Source organism: Bubalus kerabau, chromosome 1 (assembly GCF_029407905.1).
Source record: "Bubalus kerabau isolate K-KA32 ecotype Philippines breed swamp buffalo chromosome 1, PCC_UOA_SB_1v2, whole genome shotgun sequence".
Taxonomy (NCBI): Eukaryota; Metazoa; Chordata; class Mammalia; order Artiodactyla; family Bovidae; genus Bubalus; species Bubalus kerabau.
Window position 1 is genome coordinate 125,220,184 of NC_073624.1, and position 18,578 is coordinate 125,238,761.

The 18,578-nt window shown below is 49.6% G+C and overlaps 1 protein-coding gene across 2 annotated transcripts in view; it reads left to right on the top strand.

The window, feature by feature from the left end:
* The first annotated feature begins 3,441 nt into the window (after positions 1-3,441).
* GALNT2 (polypeptide N-acetylgalactosaminyltransferase 2) overlaps positions 3,442-18,578 on the top strand; it is a 184,869-nt gene continuing 169,732 nt past the window's right edge. Inside the window, exon 1 of one of the 2 annotated variants that reach the window (XM_055587909.1) lies at positions 3,442-3,708. In XM_055587909.1, the coding sequence (XP_055443884.1) occupies positions 3,583-3,708 (126 nt within the window). In that variant the 5' untranslated portion in view covers positions 3,442-3,582. The remainder of the gene's footprint in view (positions 3,709-18,578) is intronic. The other variant, XM_055587910.1, reaches the window with a different exon arrangement.

The following is an 18,578-nucleotide window of genomic DNA, read 5'->3' on the forward strand; positions in this document are numbered from 1 at the left end:
TTGTTATGTTTTGGGATTTTTGTTGTTGTTAAAAAGAATAGCCATACTAATGGATGTGAAGTGATGTCTCATTCTGGAGTTTGTTTTGTTTTTTGCATAATTGGTGTTGGAGGTAGATTCCAATTTGCCCTCATGGATTTTAGTTGTTGTCACAGGGTCTATTTCATCTTTGCAGTTTCTTTGTCTTTAGACTTCCCCACATCACATCCAGCCTTTCTTCTGACTTCATGTCTACAAACTCTAGTGCCTTCAGACCCGCTGCCATGCATAATGGAGTTGAAGCTTTAGCCATAAAAAGAGCTGGACACGACTGAGAAACTAACACTGAATTCTCTCTTGTTTGGGGGAAGCTCATTCTCCAAGAAAGGCATACTTTTTGTCCTCAGTTCTCATCTCTTTGCCTGTAGCCTGGATGCTTGAAAGCTGGACACAGAAATCCTCGGCTGGTACTGTCTTTCCTTGAGTGTCTTGTAAATACTCTTCTACTGTTGCCTTGCCTAAATATTTATTTCTATAAGTAACTTGATCTTTTTGCCTTTAAAATCTAATAGTTTTAATAAAGTATGTTTTGGAGTTGATTATTCCACTCAGTTCTCCAAGGTATATTGTTGTTTAGTTTCATGTCTGACTCTTTTGTGATCCCATGGACCGTAGCCCGCCAAGCTCCTCTGTCCATGGGATTTCCCAGGCAAGAATACTGGAGTGGGTTGCCATTTCCTTCTCCAGGGGATCTTCCTGACTCAGGGATTAAACCTGTGTTTGCTGCACTGCAGATGGATTCTTTACTGCTAAGCCACCAGGAAGCCCCTTCCACGGTATATGGAAGTTGATATAAATTTTTTTCTCTTATTTCTGGATTGTTTTCTGGGATTATAGTTTTCCCCCAAGTTTTATTGAGATATGATTGACACCTAGCATTGTGCACAGAATAATGGTTTGACTAACATATATTCTATGAGTCCTACAATGTTTGGTTAATATCCATCATCTCATTTAGATACAAAAAAAAAGGAAAGAAAGAAAAAGTGTTTTTTCCCTTGTGATGAGAACTCTTAGGAGGTACTCTTAACAATCTTTAAAAATACCTCATAGTAGTGGTAATGATAGTCAGCATGCTATAGATTACATCTGAAATGATTGTGTTAATATTAATTCTGCTTCACTGTTTGGTGTTTCAACTTTAGAGGCTCCAGTGATATGTATTTTGGTTCTTCTTTCCTGACTTTCATCTTAACAACTTATCTCTGAAAGCTTTTTTACTTCTTTATTTATCTTATTCTCAGTTTCTTGATGATTTTCTTGCCATTATTCACTGTTCTTTTACATAATTGTATTTGATATATTCTCTCTTGTGTGTTTTACAATTACTTGTTTCTGGGATAGTTTTGTCTTTATTTTTAATTTCTTTCCTGAATCTGATCAACTTCTACTGTAATTCATCCTAATTTTTATATAATATATTCTTAGGTTTTGAATTTCTGATTCTAGTGGTATGTAAATGTGTGTGTGTGTGTGTGTGTGTCTCTGTGTATCCAAATATACAAAACTTTGTTCAGCTTGAGAATTTGACATACGGTGTTACAATTTTTCTCTGCTTTGTGGTTTTATTGATGGAGGATTTTCATCAGCTGAAATGTTATGATTCATCTTATAAGAAATATATTTTCTTCTTTGCAGTAGCTTTTTATGCAGTTATTTTGATGTTTTAGTGTTACCAGGCATCCTGATTCAGGGTTCATGGTTCTAGAATGCCCTCTTCTCTAGACTGTTGTTGTTTAGTCGCTAAGTCATGCCCGATTCTTCGGCAACTCCATGGACTGGCTCCTCTGTCCACGGGATTCCCCAGGCAAGAATACTGGAGTGGGTTGCCAGTGCCTTCTCCAGGGGATCTTCCCGACCCAGGGATAGAACCTGTGTCTCTTGCATTGGCAGGAGGTTTCTTTACCACTGAGTCACTTGGGAAGCCTCTTTCCTCTGCATACTGAAGTGCAGTTTTTAATAATAACCACTCTGAGGGAGGGATTAGTTGTCATTTATTTCTGTGGGATCCTTAATTTTCCTTTTTCAGATCCTTTTTTTCCTTCACTACCAGATCTCCAAAGGGCACTGCCATTTCTCTATTTATCTGACACTTCCCAAAACCAAGGCTTCCTCAAGCCTGCCACATCCTGTCCCATTCTCTTTCAGACCTCTTCCCTTGTCCAGTCAAGTACCCAACCTGTGTTCAGTGTTTAGTTCTTGGGGTTGGGCTTGCTCTTCATAGGATTTAAGCTTGGGTTACACTTAAATCCTTGGCAACAGTGGAGGGAGCTCTGTTGGAATTTTATGTCTTTTCTTTATTCTTTTCTTTATTACTTCTTTATTTAAGAAGTACTTTGAAGGTCAGTTCATGGCATTCACTGTCATAGTAGAGCTGAAGGCTTGTTTGTGTTTGTGTTTTATTGAGGATATGGGTAGAGAATCAGATGCAGACAGCTGCCTTTATCCTCTGAACTGGGCAGCTCCTGGAATCCCTTTTCAAATATTAAGCGCTAAGTAACATTCTTTCTTTCCTAGGAACACTGGAAACTTTGGTGTTACAAGGGCATTGTCAAGGTTACTCAGATTCTGTTACAAGACAGATCTGTCTTCTTGCATCTTTAAAGCTGTTACGTGTGCTGCCTCTTCTTTCTTCTAATACCGAAACAACCCTAAAGAAACGATTTTAAAAATACGTGTTGCCTTCCTTTTTCCTCATTTCGTGTTTACTTAAAAACGAAGAAGAAAACCCTGCTATTAAGCGCTCTGTTCATCCCCAGAAACATATTCCCTTGAAAAAACACCTCTCGGTTTCTGCCGCTAGGCCCCCACCTCTGCGTAAAGAAATAAATAAAATAGGCACCTGGGGATTAGGGGTGTTTTTGCTGCAAGATTGGTAAAAAAAAAACAACAAAACAAAACAAAAAAAACAACAAAACAAAAAAAACCCAAAACTGCAGTGAGCAGCAGCCAAGTCGGGTCCTGGAGAGGGGATTTGCAACAAAAAACTCAGGTCGGTTGGCCAATAAGAGGGAGCCTGCCAGGGGTCTGGGGTGGTCCCAAAGACTGAGGACCGAGGAGGCTGTGCTTTCGGCCAGGCAGCGCGAGGAAGCGGTGACCCGCTGTCCCCGGTGTGGGAGCCTGTGTGTGTGCGCACGTGTGCGCGCCTTCTCCCGGGCCCCGGCGACCACCTGTCACTCACAGGGGTGGCCGGGCGGCGGCCGGCGGAGGCACTCCCCGTGGGGCACCGGAGCCGCCACTGTGGAGACGCGGTAATCCCCTCCTCCGCCCCCGTCGGGCCCCCGCAGCCGCCGCCGATTGGTCGCCCTTTGCTCCCTGACCCCCTGGCCGCCTCCGCGGCTGCCGCTTCCTGCTCGGGCGCCGCGCGGCGCTCCCGGCCGGGGCGGAGCTCGGGCGCTGGGCGCGCGCCGCCCTCGCCGCCAGCCGCGCCGGAGGAGGAGCCGCCGCGCCCTTCCCCTTCCTCGGCTCCTCCCCGGCCCGCGCCCGCCGCGGCCCTAGGCAGACTCGCGAGCAGCGGCCGCGGCCGGCGGCCGAGTCGGGAGGATGCGGCGGCGCTCGCGGATGCTGCTCTGTTTCGCCTTCCTGTGGGTGCTGGGCATCGCCTACTACATGTACTCGGGGGGCGGCTCCGCACTGGCCGCGGGCGCGGGCGGCGGCGCCGGCAGGAAGGTGAGTGGGGTGCCTGCCCGCGGCCCGGCCCCCGGAACCCCCGGCGCCCATGCGCCCGGGCCCCGCCGCCGAGGCCCCTCGCTCGGACGCACCGCTGGGGACCGAGGGGTTTCCTGGTCCCTCCTGCCCTTCTCCGCCCGGATCTCGGCTCTGGCCATCCGCCCCCGCCTTGGGCCTCGCGACCGAGTCCCTCGGGCTGGGGGCGCCGCCGGCCCCTCGGTGCTCTCCGGGCTCGGGAGGGGGCGACCCCGCACAGCTCCAGGGGCTGGGGTCGCTGACGCCTCTAGTCGCCCCCTGTCCCCGCTCTCTGCTCCTCTTAATTTGAGTGTCGTCCAGCCGCCGGGAGCCCAGTCCCCTGCGGTGAGAAGTTTGGGGGTTAGAGTATTGGGAAGCACAAAAGGGGGTGGGGGGAAGGGAGAGAGGCGGCTGCCTTTCCAACGTGTCACGTACCTTGGGAGAGAGGAGTCCAAGTTTCTTTTCAGCCCTTTGAAACCAGCCACTGCAGCCCCCCTACCTCCCCCTCTTCGCCACGCCGCGGGGAGGGGGCAGTTCTGGGTCTCGGCCCTCTTCCCCTGGGGGCGGGGGCGCAGCCAGCCCCGCGCCCGACGGAACAGACCGCCCTGGCGGTGCAGGCGGAGGGCCCCCGCGCCCGGGTGAGGCCGGCCGCCCACACCCCCGACGGTCCCCTCCCTGCCCCGGTGCTCGCCTTGACCGGCTCGGCCGGCCCTTTAGCGCGGCCCCCGGCGCCCGCATTTCCCAGCCCCTCGCTCCTGTTCAGTGGGGGTGGTCCTTCTGCTGAGTGTGTTCTAGATGGGTTCCAAGGGCCGAGGGGTTGGGCCGTGGGGACCGCGTGAGCCGTTCTGCACAGCCAGCCGCTCTAGGAAGGAAATGGACCGCCTAGGGCGCCTGGCCTTGCGATCCTGCTGGGAGAGCGGGGCTCTGGGCGGTGCGCATGCCGCCAGCGGGGTTTGTCGTGTTTGGCAACTACCAGGCTTTGAAAGTGACCCCACACCGTGTAACCCCTATAGTGTGACGTTTAGTGTCAGCGCAAATCCAGGAAATTCTGAGTTAATGAAGGTGGACCATGGGTTGAACTGGAACCAGAGAATGGTATCCGGGAACAAGCAAGACGCTAGTAACTGGATGAAGAGACTGTAGCCCTAAAGTTAGACCGTAAATGTCAACGCTGAGGCCTGGCTACTTCAGAGGTTTCCTTCTGTCCGTCCTTTCCTTCATTCTCAGCTGAAGGTATTAGATGGAAACAGGTGTTTTATTTGATTCATGGTAAATGTCTTAGGCTACATCTAGAGGGGCAAAAAGGAAAAGTCTTCTCAGAATTGGCCTAGCTTGTTTCTGAGCTGACAGGTTCTCTTAGCCCTATCTTTTCCCTATTTTAATCCAAGGAACAGTTATTTAGGTACATGGAGTTTGTTTATCCTTGAATGGGAAAGAGCGGTGCACCCTTGAAAACTGTGGTCATATTAAACTGGAATTATTTCAAAAGCTTTGCTTCCCAGCAAACGGTGCTTTCGCAGGTCCATGTAGCCTGGTGTGCTGGTGAGACCTGGCAAAGCGTCCTGCCTTTCATGTGAGAGAAAACCAAATCCACAAGCCGCGCTTTGTGATCCCTTTTCCTTCCTTGGTCTGCAGCTTTCATTAGCACATGCGATTGGAAACAGCAACAGGGTGGCATTAGCATCTGGAGAGCTTGACTTCTCCCTGGTGGGCTTCAGCTGGTGGATGGTTTTTGAAGGGTCTTTCCAGTTGATCCTTAAAAAAAAAAAAAGTAATAGTCCTAGAACTCCTTGTGGCCAGGTGGCAGTAGGAAGCTTCAGAGACCACATAGAAAAAAATGTGGGAAATGAACAATTGTACATGGATTGATGATTTTGGGATTCTATTCTTTTTGTCAATGAACCATAAAATTTAATCCTGGCCCTTAGAATGGTTTGGCAGTTCGTCAGTTGAAGAAGAGTTGTGTACATGGAATAGTTTTTGAAGTTGGAGAAGACTTGTTAACATGGCTTGGACCTGTATATTAAAGAGAACACCCTAAGACCATTTCTGGAGGAGTCAATAGAACCTGTGTCCTGAATTTCTTAGTCTAGAATCTAAAACTGCACGGTCTTTTCTCCCTCCTGAGTTGTTTCCATGGATTCAGAGACTAGAAAGTCTCTTCAAATTTAGTTCATCCTCGCGATAAAAGGAAATGTATAGATTTTCTGGCTTGTAAAGTATGGGCATAAAAATGCTAAGGTAGTATGCGTATATAGGCAGAACTTAAATACTAGCTATAGTTTTTTAGGTGTAAGTGGACTTATATTTCTTCTCTCATTTTGTACCATTCAAGTCAAGGCTCTAATTAGTCAATTTCTCTTCACCTTGACATTTTCCACAGGGTACCAGGCTTCAGTATTAGCCTTTGGGGGATTGTTTGTCTGATGGGAGCCTGACTAGAGTTTCTGCTGCTTTAGCACCCAGCCCAGGCTTGTCACTGTGTGCCCTGCCTGTTGAATAACTCCTTTGAGGATGGTTATTCTCCATCTGGTGAAACCCAGAGAACCCACTCACCTCACAATGCAGGTTTAATCAACTTAGTAGAAGCAGAGACTGCCCTAATCAGGACTCAATGCTGAAGTTCAGGTTGTATGGTCAATACAACCTGACCATATGCACAAACCTGACCTTTGTGCAGAATATTGCTTGAAATTATATTTTATTTACTTTTGCATAGAGCCTTCCCTCCCCCCCATGTTTCTCTCTTTCCCCCAAATTGATGATTTGCACTTCAAGGATGCCTTGCCTTTGAGCATATTAAATACTTTAAAATTTTAATCATGTTAAGCCTCCCCTGGGCCTTGGTATCTTGGCATGAAGGAGCTGCAGAGAAAGGAAGGGATTTCTGTTGGAATGAATGTGCCTCTGGGTGAAGTGTGTCTCTTTTGGTTGGCGAGGGAAGGGTTTTCTAGTATGTGAAGAATGGTCTCTCCTGAGAGAGAGAGTGTGTAGCCCAGGACCCATTGTCTGTGCTCCCACACCCTTGGGAGGCAGGGAAGGCATTCTTGTGGGGCCTGACCAGGGCCTGTCCTTCTGGTCGCTTCCCCTTGCCTTTCCTCCGTGAGCGGGTGCTGCAGTCCCTGCCCTGAGGTCACAGCTGGGCGCCTTTGGGTCAGGTATGGAGAGGGTTTCTAGGAGAGGGGTTGACCTCTTCTTAAGAGTATAGAGGGGCCTCACTTGGCTGGAGTGGGTACGTTTGTAGGGGATATGAGAATGTACAATTGAAAGAGTTTGGGACTAAATCGTAAAGGGCCTTGAATGCCAAGCTGAGCTGACTTGTTGGTTCATAGTTTGATTGTTCATAGGGAACCACTGGTGTTTTTTGAGCTGGGCGGTAGACATTTAAGGAGAATGGCATGGATCCATTTGTTGGTACTAATACTAGACTAGCTTTCTACCTCTTTCTGCTTAGTGATCTTTACTAATTTACCAAACCTCTCTGACCCTCAGTTTCCTCATCTTTAGAATAGGGATAGTTCTTATAGCTAAAGACTAGAGGCCCTTAGTAGGTGTTGGTAAATAGTAGGTGCTGAGTAGATGGTGTCTAGGGTTGGTGTGGGGAGGGAAAAAGTCTAGAATCTTCTTGAAAATATATTGAACTGTCATCTTCTTGTTCTTTAGAGGTTTTTATTTATTTATTTTTTTCAGTCCTTCATCCATTCCTCCCAGGTTGATTTGGTTGGTTCATTTGGGCCGATACCATGACCCTGAATGACATCAAAGACTACTTTTTTGAGAAGTGGTCTGGGCACCATGCCAGCTCTCTTTCTCCAGCTGTGGTGTCAGAGTGGGGCTCCTGTCTGTGGGAAGCCACCAGGAGAGTGGGTGCAGGACATATCTTTCTTTGGTGGTTGTTTAAACCAGTGGAGTGCCGCTGACTGTGTCCCTAAGTGGGGTTCCTGTGGTGAGGAGGCCGGGCCCCCCCACAACCAGGCTCTAGGTGCCCCTTTCACCCTCCGCCTGCAGGCTTGCTCCTCCTGGCAGGAGGGAAGGTGGCTGTCATCACCCACATGTGGGAGGTGAGGCGGAACACAGTGGCTGCCGCGTGCTTTCATGGACATCAGATCTGTGAGCATGTCCATGAGGGGTTGAGAAGGAGACCCAGGCCACACCCTGCCAGCTAGTCAGCTAAATTCCACTTGAAAGGAGGGTTTGGAGTTGAGATCGAGCATGCAGGAGTTGGGGAAAGCCCCTGTACAGCCAGAGAATCTGACAAATGGTAAATCTGACAAAGTTTCTCTAGGGAAACTTTTTTCTAAAGAAAATGTAAGTGTCACTCCTCTGGAGCGCCTTGGGGCTCACACATGACGGGAACAGGCTGTGACCGATGGCGAGAGCTGAGGGGCTCTTTCCCCAGCCCCCTGGTGAGAGTAAGAGAGCCCACCGTCCCCATGGAGCAGGCTGGCTTGCCTGGGCTCCATCCGGCCCCCAGGGTGGGCTCGGGGCGCCTGGGGAGCTGTTAGTGTTGTGTGGAGGCTTCAGGCTCCTTTTGAGTCTCCCATTCCAACTTCTGATGAGAGGTGGGTCTCCTGTTTGGATCAGGGGAAGGGGTATTTGAGAAGAGGTCAGAAGGAAATGCCAGTCCACTCCAGCGTTCTTGCCTGGTGAATCCCAGGGGCGGCGGAGCCTGGTGGGCTGCCATCTATGGGGCCACACAGAGTCAGACACGACTGAAGTGGCTTAGCAGCAGCAGCAGCAGCAGAAAAACAATTGGGGTGGGGCAAGGGGAGACGTATATATAATTATGTATATGAAACTATATATTGTTTATAATTACGTGATTTTATATACACACACACACACGTTCACACTCAAAATTTATTGTTGCTACCATTCATGTTTCTGACATCTCTAGGGATTGAGAAGTCACTTTGGAAAGATGCTGATTTCAAGACAGGTAGTGCCCTGCTGCCTAAACCTCTAGCAAATCCAGTGGCATTTGGCTTAGTGGAGGGAGGTGGTAGGCTGCCTGGGGCAGAGACCAGGCACACACAGGAGCTGACTGCCAGGTTCTGGCCAAGATCCTGAGGAGAAGGCAAGGTGTTCTGGGAGAAATCTGTGAAGTCTCCTAGTGACCCAGCAGAAATCATGGGGTGAGAAAACAGCCCAAACTGGCCAGGCTCATGCCCCCTGTTTGTTCTTCCTCTTTTCTCCCCATGACCCCTGTCCTATGAGCCAGAAGGATGTCGAGGTGGAAGCACACCCATGGCCATGTCACATAGCTCATGATGGTGGGAGCCTTCCATATGGATGTTAAATGAGCGCCCCTCTCTGGAGCCCCTCTGCCCCCACCTGCCCTGCTCTTCCCTCGAGACCCCTGCTCCCTGATCCACCCCCACTGCAGGGCCTCCTGGACCCGGCCTCTGTGCCCTTGCCATGGTTGTCCTTAGATACGCTGAGCATGGCTCCTGGAGAGACACTGCTTCAATCAGAGCAAGTGTTGGCCCGGCCTTACTGCCCTGACCTGAAGGGTGGCCTCCCCTTGAGGAAGCCTTTGATTCCAGGTTGCTGCTGGGGATGCCTGTCCCACCACTGTGGCCTTGTATCCTTGCCACCACGCTGCCTTATGGTGTGGTTCCTTTGGGAGTACCTCCCAACACCTCCGCTGACGCCGCCTGGGTGGGACCTGGCACAGACGGGGAGCCCTCCTCCATGGGGAGAGTTATGTTGAGCGTGTTGGTGCCAGCCTCCTACAGACACTCCTGCACTCCAAGTAGAGTTGACCTTGTTTTCCTAACTGTGTGAGGATGCTCTGACCTTGGCCACGCACTTGACCTGAAGGATGAACCCCCAGTATGGAGGTTCTAGTAAAACTTGTCCAGTTGATCTGTCCAGTCAGAAAGGAGAGCCTCTCCCACAGGCGTAAAGAGCCAACAAGTCGTTCCCTGAGGAGCACTGCCCTCTCCACCTCCCGAGCCCAGGCTCCTGCTTGCATCTGCCTCCTACAGGGCAAACTGAGGCACTGGGTGTTTCTGCATTTAGTCATGACCAGTATTATAGGCCCAGGAAGCAAGTGTCATTTTGAACAGATTGGGTTTCTTAGCATGCCGGGACAAAGATGGCAATGATTCACTGTGGCTGGATTTGAAAAAAACAAAACCGTTGCATGGAATCTCACTCCTGGCCTTACATTCCAATAGCTTTTCTCGGCTCTGGGAGTCCTGCGCCCCTGCCCCCACTCTTACAGGGGCTACCCGGTCACTTGTGACTCAGCCTGCCCTTGGTCTGCCCACCTGGCCTCCCAGCGCCTCCCACTGACTACCTGGTCCTGCTTAGTGACTCTCTGGGAGGAGGAATGGCCTGGGCACCAGGGAGAGAGTTGCTGAATTTCCAGAGCCCAAACCAGGACCAGCGTTTTGGCAGGGATGGGGACGCTTGGGGGCAGTGGTCACTCTAACGCAGGGCCCCTCAGCCTTGACACAGTCGGCATTTTGAACCAGATAACGTTTGTTGGGGGCAGGGGCTGGCCTGTGCACTGTTGAAATTTAGCAGCTTCTGCTGGATGCTAGTGGTACCACCCTTCTCAGCTGTGACCATGTCGACAGACCTTACCCGGCATCCCAGGGGACAGGTTCGCCCTCACTTAAGAACTGTGGTCAGCATGAACTTGATTTTTTTTTCTCCCTGCGGGGTGGGGCCCTTGCTTTCCAGGCTTCCTTCCATGCGCTGCCCGTGCCCAGATCCTCTGATGGTGGGAAATCCCTGGAAGGTGCTCTAGAGAGGATGCACCTACAGCAGTACTCCACAGGGCCATTCCGTTTAGCTCCTTTCTCCATCCTTACCATTTGCTGTGTGAAACGTTTCCCGTGTTCTTGTCCTCAGGCCTCCGTCTGTCCTGAAGTCTCTGCTGCTGTTGGCAGGAGCAGACATGAAAACAGCCTGTGGGCCCTTCCATCGATTCTTCTGATGAGTATTGCTTGAGACTTGCTGTGTGCCAGGCACTCCTCGGTGTTTGGGCTATAGCAGTGAATAGAACCAGAGAAGGCAATGGCACCCCACTCCAGTATTCTTGCCTAGAAAATCCCATGGATGGAGGAGCCTGGAATGCTGCAGTCCATGGAGTCTCTGAGGGTCGGACACGACTGAGCGACTTCACTTTCACTTTTCACTTTCATGCATTGGAGAAGGAAATGGCAAGCCACTCCAGTGTTCTTGCCTGGAGAATCCCAGGGACGGGGGAGCCTGGTGGGCTGCCGTCTATGGGGTCACACAGAGTTGGACACGACTGAAGTGACTTAGCAGCAGCAGTGAATAGAACGGAGACGACATTTCAACCCCTGGGAAACTTTCACCTTGGGGGCAGTGGGACCAAACACGGTGATAGGTAGTGAAAAGCCATAGTGTGAGAAGGGGCCAAGTGCAGAGGAGAGAGGGGCGCCCCCGAGGGGTCAGGAGTCAGGGAGGGCCAGTTACAGTAAACAGAGGGGCTGGTGCCTGTGAGGTGCAGGTTGAGCAGGTTTAAGCCAAGACCCAGAGCAGGAGCAACTCCAGCTTCAGAGTGTCTGACCTGTTGGGTGCGCTCTCTATGCCTTGATTTCCTTTGCTAAATATTGAGCCTGTTTTCTTTCTGGGAATCTGTGGCCTCTGGTCTGTCAGTGGTGGAGTTTCCTCTATCCTGTGGCAAGGTCAGGTCTTTCGTTCTTTTTTAAAAAATTTATTTATTTTTAATTGAAGGATAATTGCATTACAGTATTGCATTGGTTCTACCGAACAGCAACATGAATCAACCTTAGGTTTGTTTACCCGTGTCCCCTCCTGCTTGAACGTCCCTCCACCTCTCTCCCCATCACACCCCTCTAGGTTTTTAGGGAGCTGGTTTGAGTTTTCCTGAGTCATTCAGCAAATTCCCATTGGCTGTCTATTTTACATATGGTAATGTATGGTTTGAGGTTACTCTCTCCATACCTCCCACCCTCTCCTTCTTCGCCCCCAGCTGTGCCCACAAGTCTGTTCTCAATGTCTATGTCTCCATTGCTGCTCTGCAAATATCAGTACCATCTTCCTAGGTTCCATGTATATGTGTTGGTATTTGATAATTGTTTTTCTCTTTCTCAGGCCTTTCATTCTTGTTCCTCAAGGAGTCCTGGGTGAGGAGTGTTCTTCTCCTGGTTAACACAGAATGCACACTCCCAGTTCACCCTCTCTCGCCTTCGGCTGGGGACCACGCTAGGTGCTGCAGGTTAATTTGTTGCTTGACTTTGTGGCCTGTGCTCATGCCACAGCCTTCGTGGTGTGATTTCTGAGCTCGTCTCTGCAGGGCTGGCTGAACTGGGTGAACATCTCCGTCCACTGTCAGACTCACCACTCAATTAGTGGCTCCTTTGTAGAGTGCTCTCCACACACATCACCATTTAATGAGAAGTCCTGCTGGGCCCTGTGCACCTGCTCCTGTACGGAGTTTCCACTGGGATATAGTCTCTGTGAGTTGCTGTGGGTGGGGAGGCTTGTGGTTTTCTCATCTGCAGGAAATAGGAGGTTAGGGGCCTGCCTGTCCCCGGGTTTTGGAGAGGTTGTTCTTGGCAATGGGGTTGTGTTGAAGCACTGTGATCTGTGATATTTGTAGAGAATAAAGTGGACATGTGATTTCATTGCCTGCAGCTCCTTTAGGGAGTTCTCAAGCAAGAGCATCAGCCACTTTTCATAGTAGTTATTGGCATTCATGAGGGGTCTTGAATGCCTTGTTGGGGTGTGGTGTGTGCTATGCTGCCAACGTGTTTCTGGATAAGAAACCAGAACGTGGACATGGCTGCAGAGGAAAGGTCATTTTAAAGACTTCTGACTCAGGAGCCACCATTCAAGGTTTCTTCATCTCTGCATCAGGGGCTCGTCCAGAAAGGAAGCGTGTCTCCTCCTGAAGGGTGCTGCTCCAGAAGGGGGACACACTTGAGACAAGTCACCCTGTGGGAACTTTAGGAGTAGAGGCCTGTGCTTTAGCGACACCCGTAAATGAATGCTGACTCCTGTGTGCGAAGATGTGTGACCATCCTGGATGCTGAGCTGGTTGGCCTGGTGTGGGAGGCCTTGGAGTCATTGCCCTGGTCCTTCCTACCTCAGGGGCTACCCCACTGACCTAGATTGTGAGCTCTTGCTCTGTGACCTTCAAGGCTTGTCCCCTTTCTCCATTCCCTACTCCCACTGTCCCACTCCCATCCCCCTGCACAGTAAGTGATGCACCTGTTTTCCTTCCTATCTCACTTCTGGTGACTACTGATGTGTACCTCTGTCTGGAATATACCATTTTTTGTCAAATCTAAGATGCTCTTATTTGTAAAACCACTATCTTATGTACCACTAGGAAAGAAAAAACAGTTTCCGTTGAACTGTGACATGGTGGTTTCTTATCAGTTAACATTTTTATTTTCTACTTATTTAAAGAGCTCTTTTATACATTGATTTTTCCATTTATCACTCTTGTGCATAGATAAAAAGGAAAATATATGTGAAATACATCTTCCAGTGTCTGCTTTTTGCCTCAGAGATGTTTGTGTCTGTTTATCTGAGACAAGCGTCATCTTCCTCTGTACCTCCAAGCTCTGGTGGATGCAGTGCTTCCTGAGGGCCCTGGGCTCTCACCGTCACCTGGCATCATGTAGAGTTGGCCAACTTTTGACTCTTCTGGGAATTTTATCTAACTTCCCAATTCACCCTCCACTTCTGTCCCACTTGATTTTGTGTCTGGAGATTACATTGCTTTAGTATTGCTTCTGAAATTTTCTTCCAAGGCACTGGCCTGCATCTTGCAGGCTCTGCTGTGGGTGGGTCTTGTGTTGGAGCAAGTGCTGGGCATGATGATGTGTTACGGCCCGGGGATAGAACTATCCCTATTCTAAAGATGAGGAAACTGAGGGTCAGGGAGGTTTGGTATGTTAGTAACGGTCATTAAGCAGAAAGAGGTAGAAAGCTATAGAGGCAGACATAAGATGTTGATCACTGTGAGGTACACCTCAATCTCATGTCAGACTATGGAAATAAAGGGCATCTAAGAATTCATGATTAGAGCCTTTCTTTCTCTCATGTGTCAGTTACCTTCTTCTATGAGATCCCAGCTCCAGGCCCTGACCTTAATGAGGGGAAATGGTAGCCTCATCAAAATGTGTGCATTTACATCTGTTCACTCCCAGTCCCCAGAATCCTTGTAAACTGAAGGACTTCCTGCTTTTTATTTTTTGAGAGATGCACAGTTGATAAGCACCTTTGAAAGGTTTTGGGCATTTCTGGCTGCGAGGCACCCTGTTGAGTGCTGGGGTCTGTGGACGTGAACATGGTGTTCTGCCACCCTTTAAGAAGTTCACAGTTGCTCACCAAAGTAACTAGAGAAAGACCTAAGAAATAATAATTAGGGGTAAGTTGAATAGGGACTGGATAGTAGATAGAATTTAAGGCATCGTTATTAATTTTATTTAGTGGCAGTAATGGCCTTGTGGTTGTTTTTTGAAAATCCTTACCTTTTCTAGATATAAACTGAAGTATTTATGGACACAGTGACACTACCACTGTTGAAAAATTGTGAGGGAACAAGATTGACTGAGTGTGCCGTTGAATGACTGATGGGCACCTGGGGTTCATAATACTACTTTATTTTTGCCTACTTAGAAAATTTTATTTAAAAAAGTTTAAAATTTTTATAGGTATATATAACTTAAATTAGCAAACCAGCAGAAAACTAGTGTTTTTAAAAAAGGAAAATAAGACTTTGCAATACAGTCAGTGAAAGGTTTCTACTCCCAGTTTCCAGTGTGGGGTGTGTGTGTGTGGGGGGCGGTGAGTTTCCCCTCCACAACCAGTCAGTGCCCAGACACCAGCTGAATGTCCTGCCATTCAGCCCAGTTCTGACACTGTCCACCTGGAAATGCATCAGGTCCTATAGGCAAGGCCGCAGTCCTGCAGACTCCCTACACCCCACACTCCCCTCTTCAGATGCCAATTGCAAGCCCAAATTGTCACCTGTGTTTCTGACCAACATGCTATAAATCAGAGGTTCCCATGAACCCCTTCTTGGGTTCAGTTAATTAGCTAGAGTAGAAAACCCATCTATTTACTAGATTACTGAATTGTTACAAACGGTATTCAAGGATACAAGTTAAGTCAGGTGAAGAGACACATAGCAGCAGCTGTAAGGTCCCAAACAAAGGTGCTTCTCCTCCTGCTCGGGGCCCCGCCTGGCGGCACATGGGCATTTTCCGGCCCCCAGCCTGGAAGCTCGCAGACTCCGTCCTTTTGGGTTTCTGGAGGCTTCACTCCATAGACACTATCGATCAAGTCATTGGCCATTGGTGATTGAGTCAAACTCCAGCCCCCTCCCTCAAGGAAATCACGGGATGGGATTGAAGGTTGCACCCCTCTATTCATGGTTGGTTCCCTTGCAACCAGCCCCCATCTGCAGGCACTTCCAAAGGCCTCCTTAGCCCAGCAGTGGTGGAAAGGAGCTTGCCGTGAGTAACAGGACAGCCATTTCACCTTGTGGATCAGAGGACAAGAGACCAAGCAGAACAAAAGATGTTTCTGTGGCTCTTACTGCTCAGAAAATCCAAGGGTTTGGGGAGCTGTGAGTCAGAAATAAGGCCAAGTACAAAATACATATGAGAAATACATTTTTGTCATCTGAATGACCAAAATATATTTCTCATCAATTACAAAAACATAGTCAAAACATACATGAGCCTCTATATCTTTCTGTAATTTATGAATATCCAGCGATGATTCTTTTTAAAAGGATCCTTCAGAGGTCGCCTAAGATCCTGAATTGTCTACCTGTATCATCAGGAAACTATTCTTATGCTTGGTACCATTTCTTCTCTAAGAATTACCTAAATTCTCTGGAAATTGCTACTTTTTGTGAACCTTTTGATGGTAGAGTAGCAATTTAGGTAGTTTGGGAGATCACTTACTTTTGGCCAGGTTGCTCAGTGGCCCAGGGATGCTTTCGCTCGGCAGCGTCTGGCGTGGATGTCTTAAGACGCCGCCGACCCCTTCTTGTGCGACAGGCACCGGAGGGCAGAACACATGCCTATGCGTTCACTTATCGCAGGCAGCTTGCCTGCTGTCACAGGTGATCCACTTGAGCTGTGGTTGGTTTGGGAAGCCACGGTGGGAGACCTTTAGTAAATATATAGTATTCCTTTTTGTTTCCCCCACAGGATATTATTGTGAAAGCCTCATGCTTTTCATTGTACTTGTATATGAGAGATTTTTGACAAATATATGATGTTGCATATTTTCTGTGAAGTATAATTCCTGGTGCTGCACATTAGTATCAGGGCTGTGGCCGAGAAGCCTGAAGCATTTTGAGCCGGGGGTCATCAGTCTTTCCTCCCTGCCTGTTTGCATGCCTCCTGCCCTCACACAGGCAGTGTTCTGTGGATCCTGAGGTTATTAACTTGCCCCACCAGTCATGACGTAGCATGGCTGGGGCTGGAATGTTAATATTCCCAAAGCTGCCCAAGATTTGGCTCTAGGGAAGGTCGGCTGCAGTCATGCTGGTCTCAGAACCGCAGTCCCGAGTCACCAGTAGGTTACAAATGGCAAGTTTCTGTCTCGCTGCTGCAAAGCTGCTGCTTCAGCCTGGAAGGTGCTGATTGCCTAGGCTGGTGATCACTCCTTAACCTTTACATCGCAAAGTGCTGATGTCAGGAGCCAGCCCAGGCTGTTCTTGGGTGGTCTGAGTTCCGGGCCTAAGGCTGGGCATCAGGAAGAAGGCATAGCTTGGCTGTCCAGACCTCACGGACAAGCCTGCAGAGGCAGATGAGGCCCCATGAGGCCTCCCTGTGCAGAGGCTGTTGAGGCTTGTCTTCTGTCTGTGCTTGCTGACTTAGGAGGCCCCCCATTAGTCTGCATCAAGAAGCTGTTACTTGGGTCTCTCTTATTTTCCAAAGAAGCGGAATGTAGGTAAAGTATCCCCTCCATGGGCATGACTCCGACTTGGCATGTAAGTGTTTATACTTAAGATAGAGTTTTCAGCTTAAAGAGTTTTTCTGCCTTACCCGTGGGGAATGCATGGTGGCATATTGCCCCAGAGGGATTTTCTGATCCCTGTTGGCCTGATACTCCTTCCTGCTATCCCAGGGGTGTTTGAAGCCAAGCTTTCCTAGTCCTGGGAGAGTTTAGCTGAGGCTTCTGCGGGGAGGGGGGCTGCTGTGTGTGGGAGTCTGGACTGCCTGTGGGATGAATCTGGTGCCCCAGGCCCCCACGTGCTGGGTTGGAGGGGGTGGTTCTGCCCACTTGGCTGGCCGAGTTCCTATGCCAGTGTCCAGGTCTCTATGGGTAGCTGGGCAGCTTGACACACCTACACTGGGCAGATGGAGAGCATCCAGCTCATCCTGGCTCAGGCCAGGGGTTTGGGGGGAGTCTGCAGGGAAGAGCCCAGGGCGATGCTGCCATCAAGCTCTTGGCTGGGTGGGTGCTGGCCTGAACTGTAATGCTGAGAGGACCCGCAGGATGTGTTGCCCAGGGGCCACTGCCTGGGTTTGAATTCTGGCTTCTCTAGTTGGTTCTGTAAACTCAGGCAAGATACTCAGCCCCTCTGTACCTCGGTTTCTGCATGTACCATCTCTCCTTGTTGTTCAGTTAGAGCGGGCCCTGGTAGCCACATTGTAAACGTGGATGTAAAGTCTCATGGTGTCAGGGTGGGAGGGGCTCATGCCCTTGGCTGGCTGGGCCATCCTGTGGTTGGCATCATCAGTCCCAGGCACCTGTGCCCACTGAGCCAGGCTGCCCACCACCTCCCCCCCCCGCCCTCCACCCACCACCACACACACACTGTGTTTAAGCCAAGAGCCTCCTTTCCAGGAAGCACCTCCGCCTGCATGGACCTTGTCTAGGGCCTTCTCCCTGGAAGGGAGGTGAGGACAGGGGTCTGCAGCCCTTGCCCCTCTAGTGAGGAAACAGCCCCGGAGAGGGTGGCTGAGTGCCTGGCGGGCCCCGAGTCTGCGGAGGGAGAGGCAGCAAGCTGTGGGCCAGAACTTTCCCACCCCCCGCCCCCACCAGGACATTGTTTCCCAATTTTATCCCTTAGTCTCATGTCTTTAAAAATTATACAAGGATGTGGTTTTTAACTACGTGACTGTATAATTAATTTTTAAAAACTCCTAATTGGCAACTGTTTTTTTCCTATATCTTGAGCTGTTATTATCTGAATACAGCATGTTATTTGAAAACTTTCCCACAAGATTTTAATTAGTAAGCATTCCTGTAGTCTCATTAGTTCAGTTTCTGACTTGCTTTTGAAACTGTAGGTGAGTGACAAGTGGCGACGAGTCAATGATCGCAGCAGAGACCCCTGTGAAGGCAGGACTAGTTCTGTTGATTAGAACAGTGTACATGTGGTTTCTCTGATGCCTCTAATTAAGGTACCTTAGAACTAGACTGCAGATTAATAGACATGCTGTGTGATGATTTCAAGACGAGTGATTCACCTGGAAACGTGAACTTCGGTTATGGTAATCGAAGGAGGCTGGCTCTGACGTCAGACCTGGGTTCGAATCCTGCTGGTACTGCCTATTACCCTCGCTGTGTAGAAATGAGTGAGTTGGTGGGGACGATGCTGGTGCAGATTAATGAGGGTTCCTTTAATTTCACTGGCATGTGTACTCACTGTTCTTTTTCACAGATGCTTCGGGGGCCACTCTGGGCTCCTCTGAGGGGCAGGGGGGGGTGGGCCTTGCTGGGAGCAGACATCCAGGTGGAGGGTAACTTCATGGTGTGAATTGGTGACTAGGATATGAATCAGGGCGGAACCCCCGGGAAGACGCTCTCTGCCTTCTGTGTTCTGTCTCCCTCTCTCGGGCCTGTGGAATCGCTGTGGACCTGGCATGCTT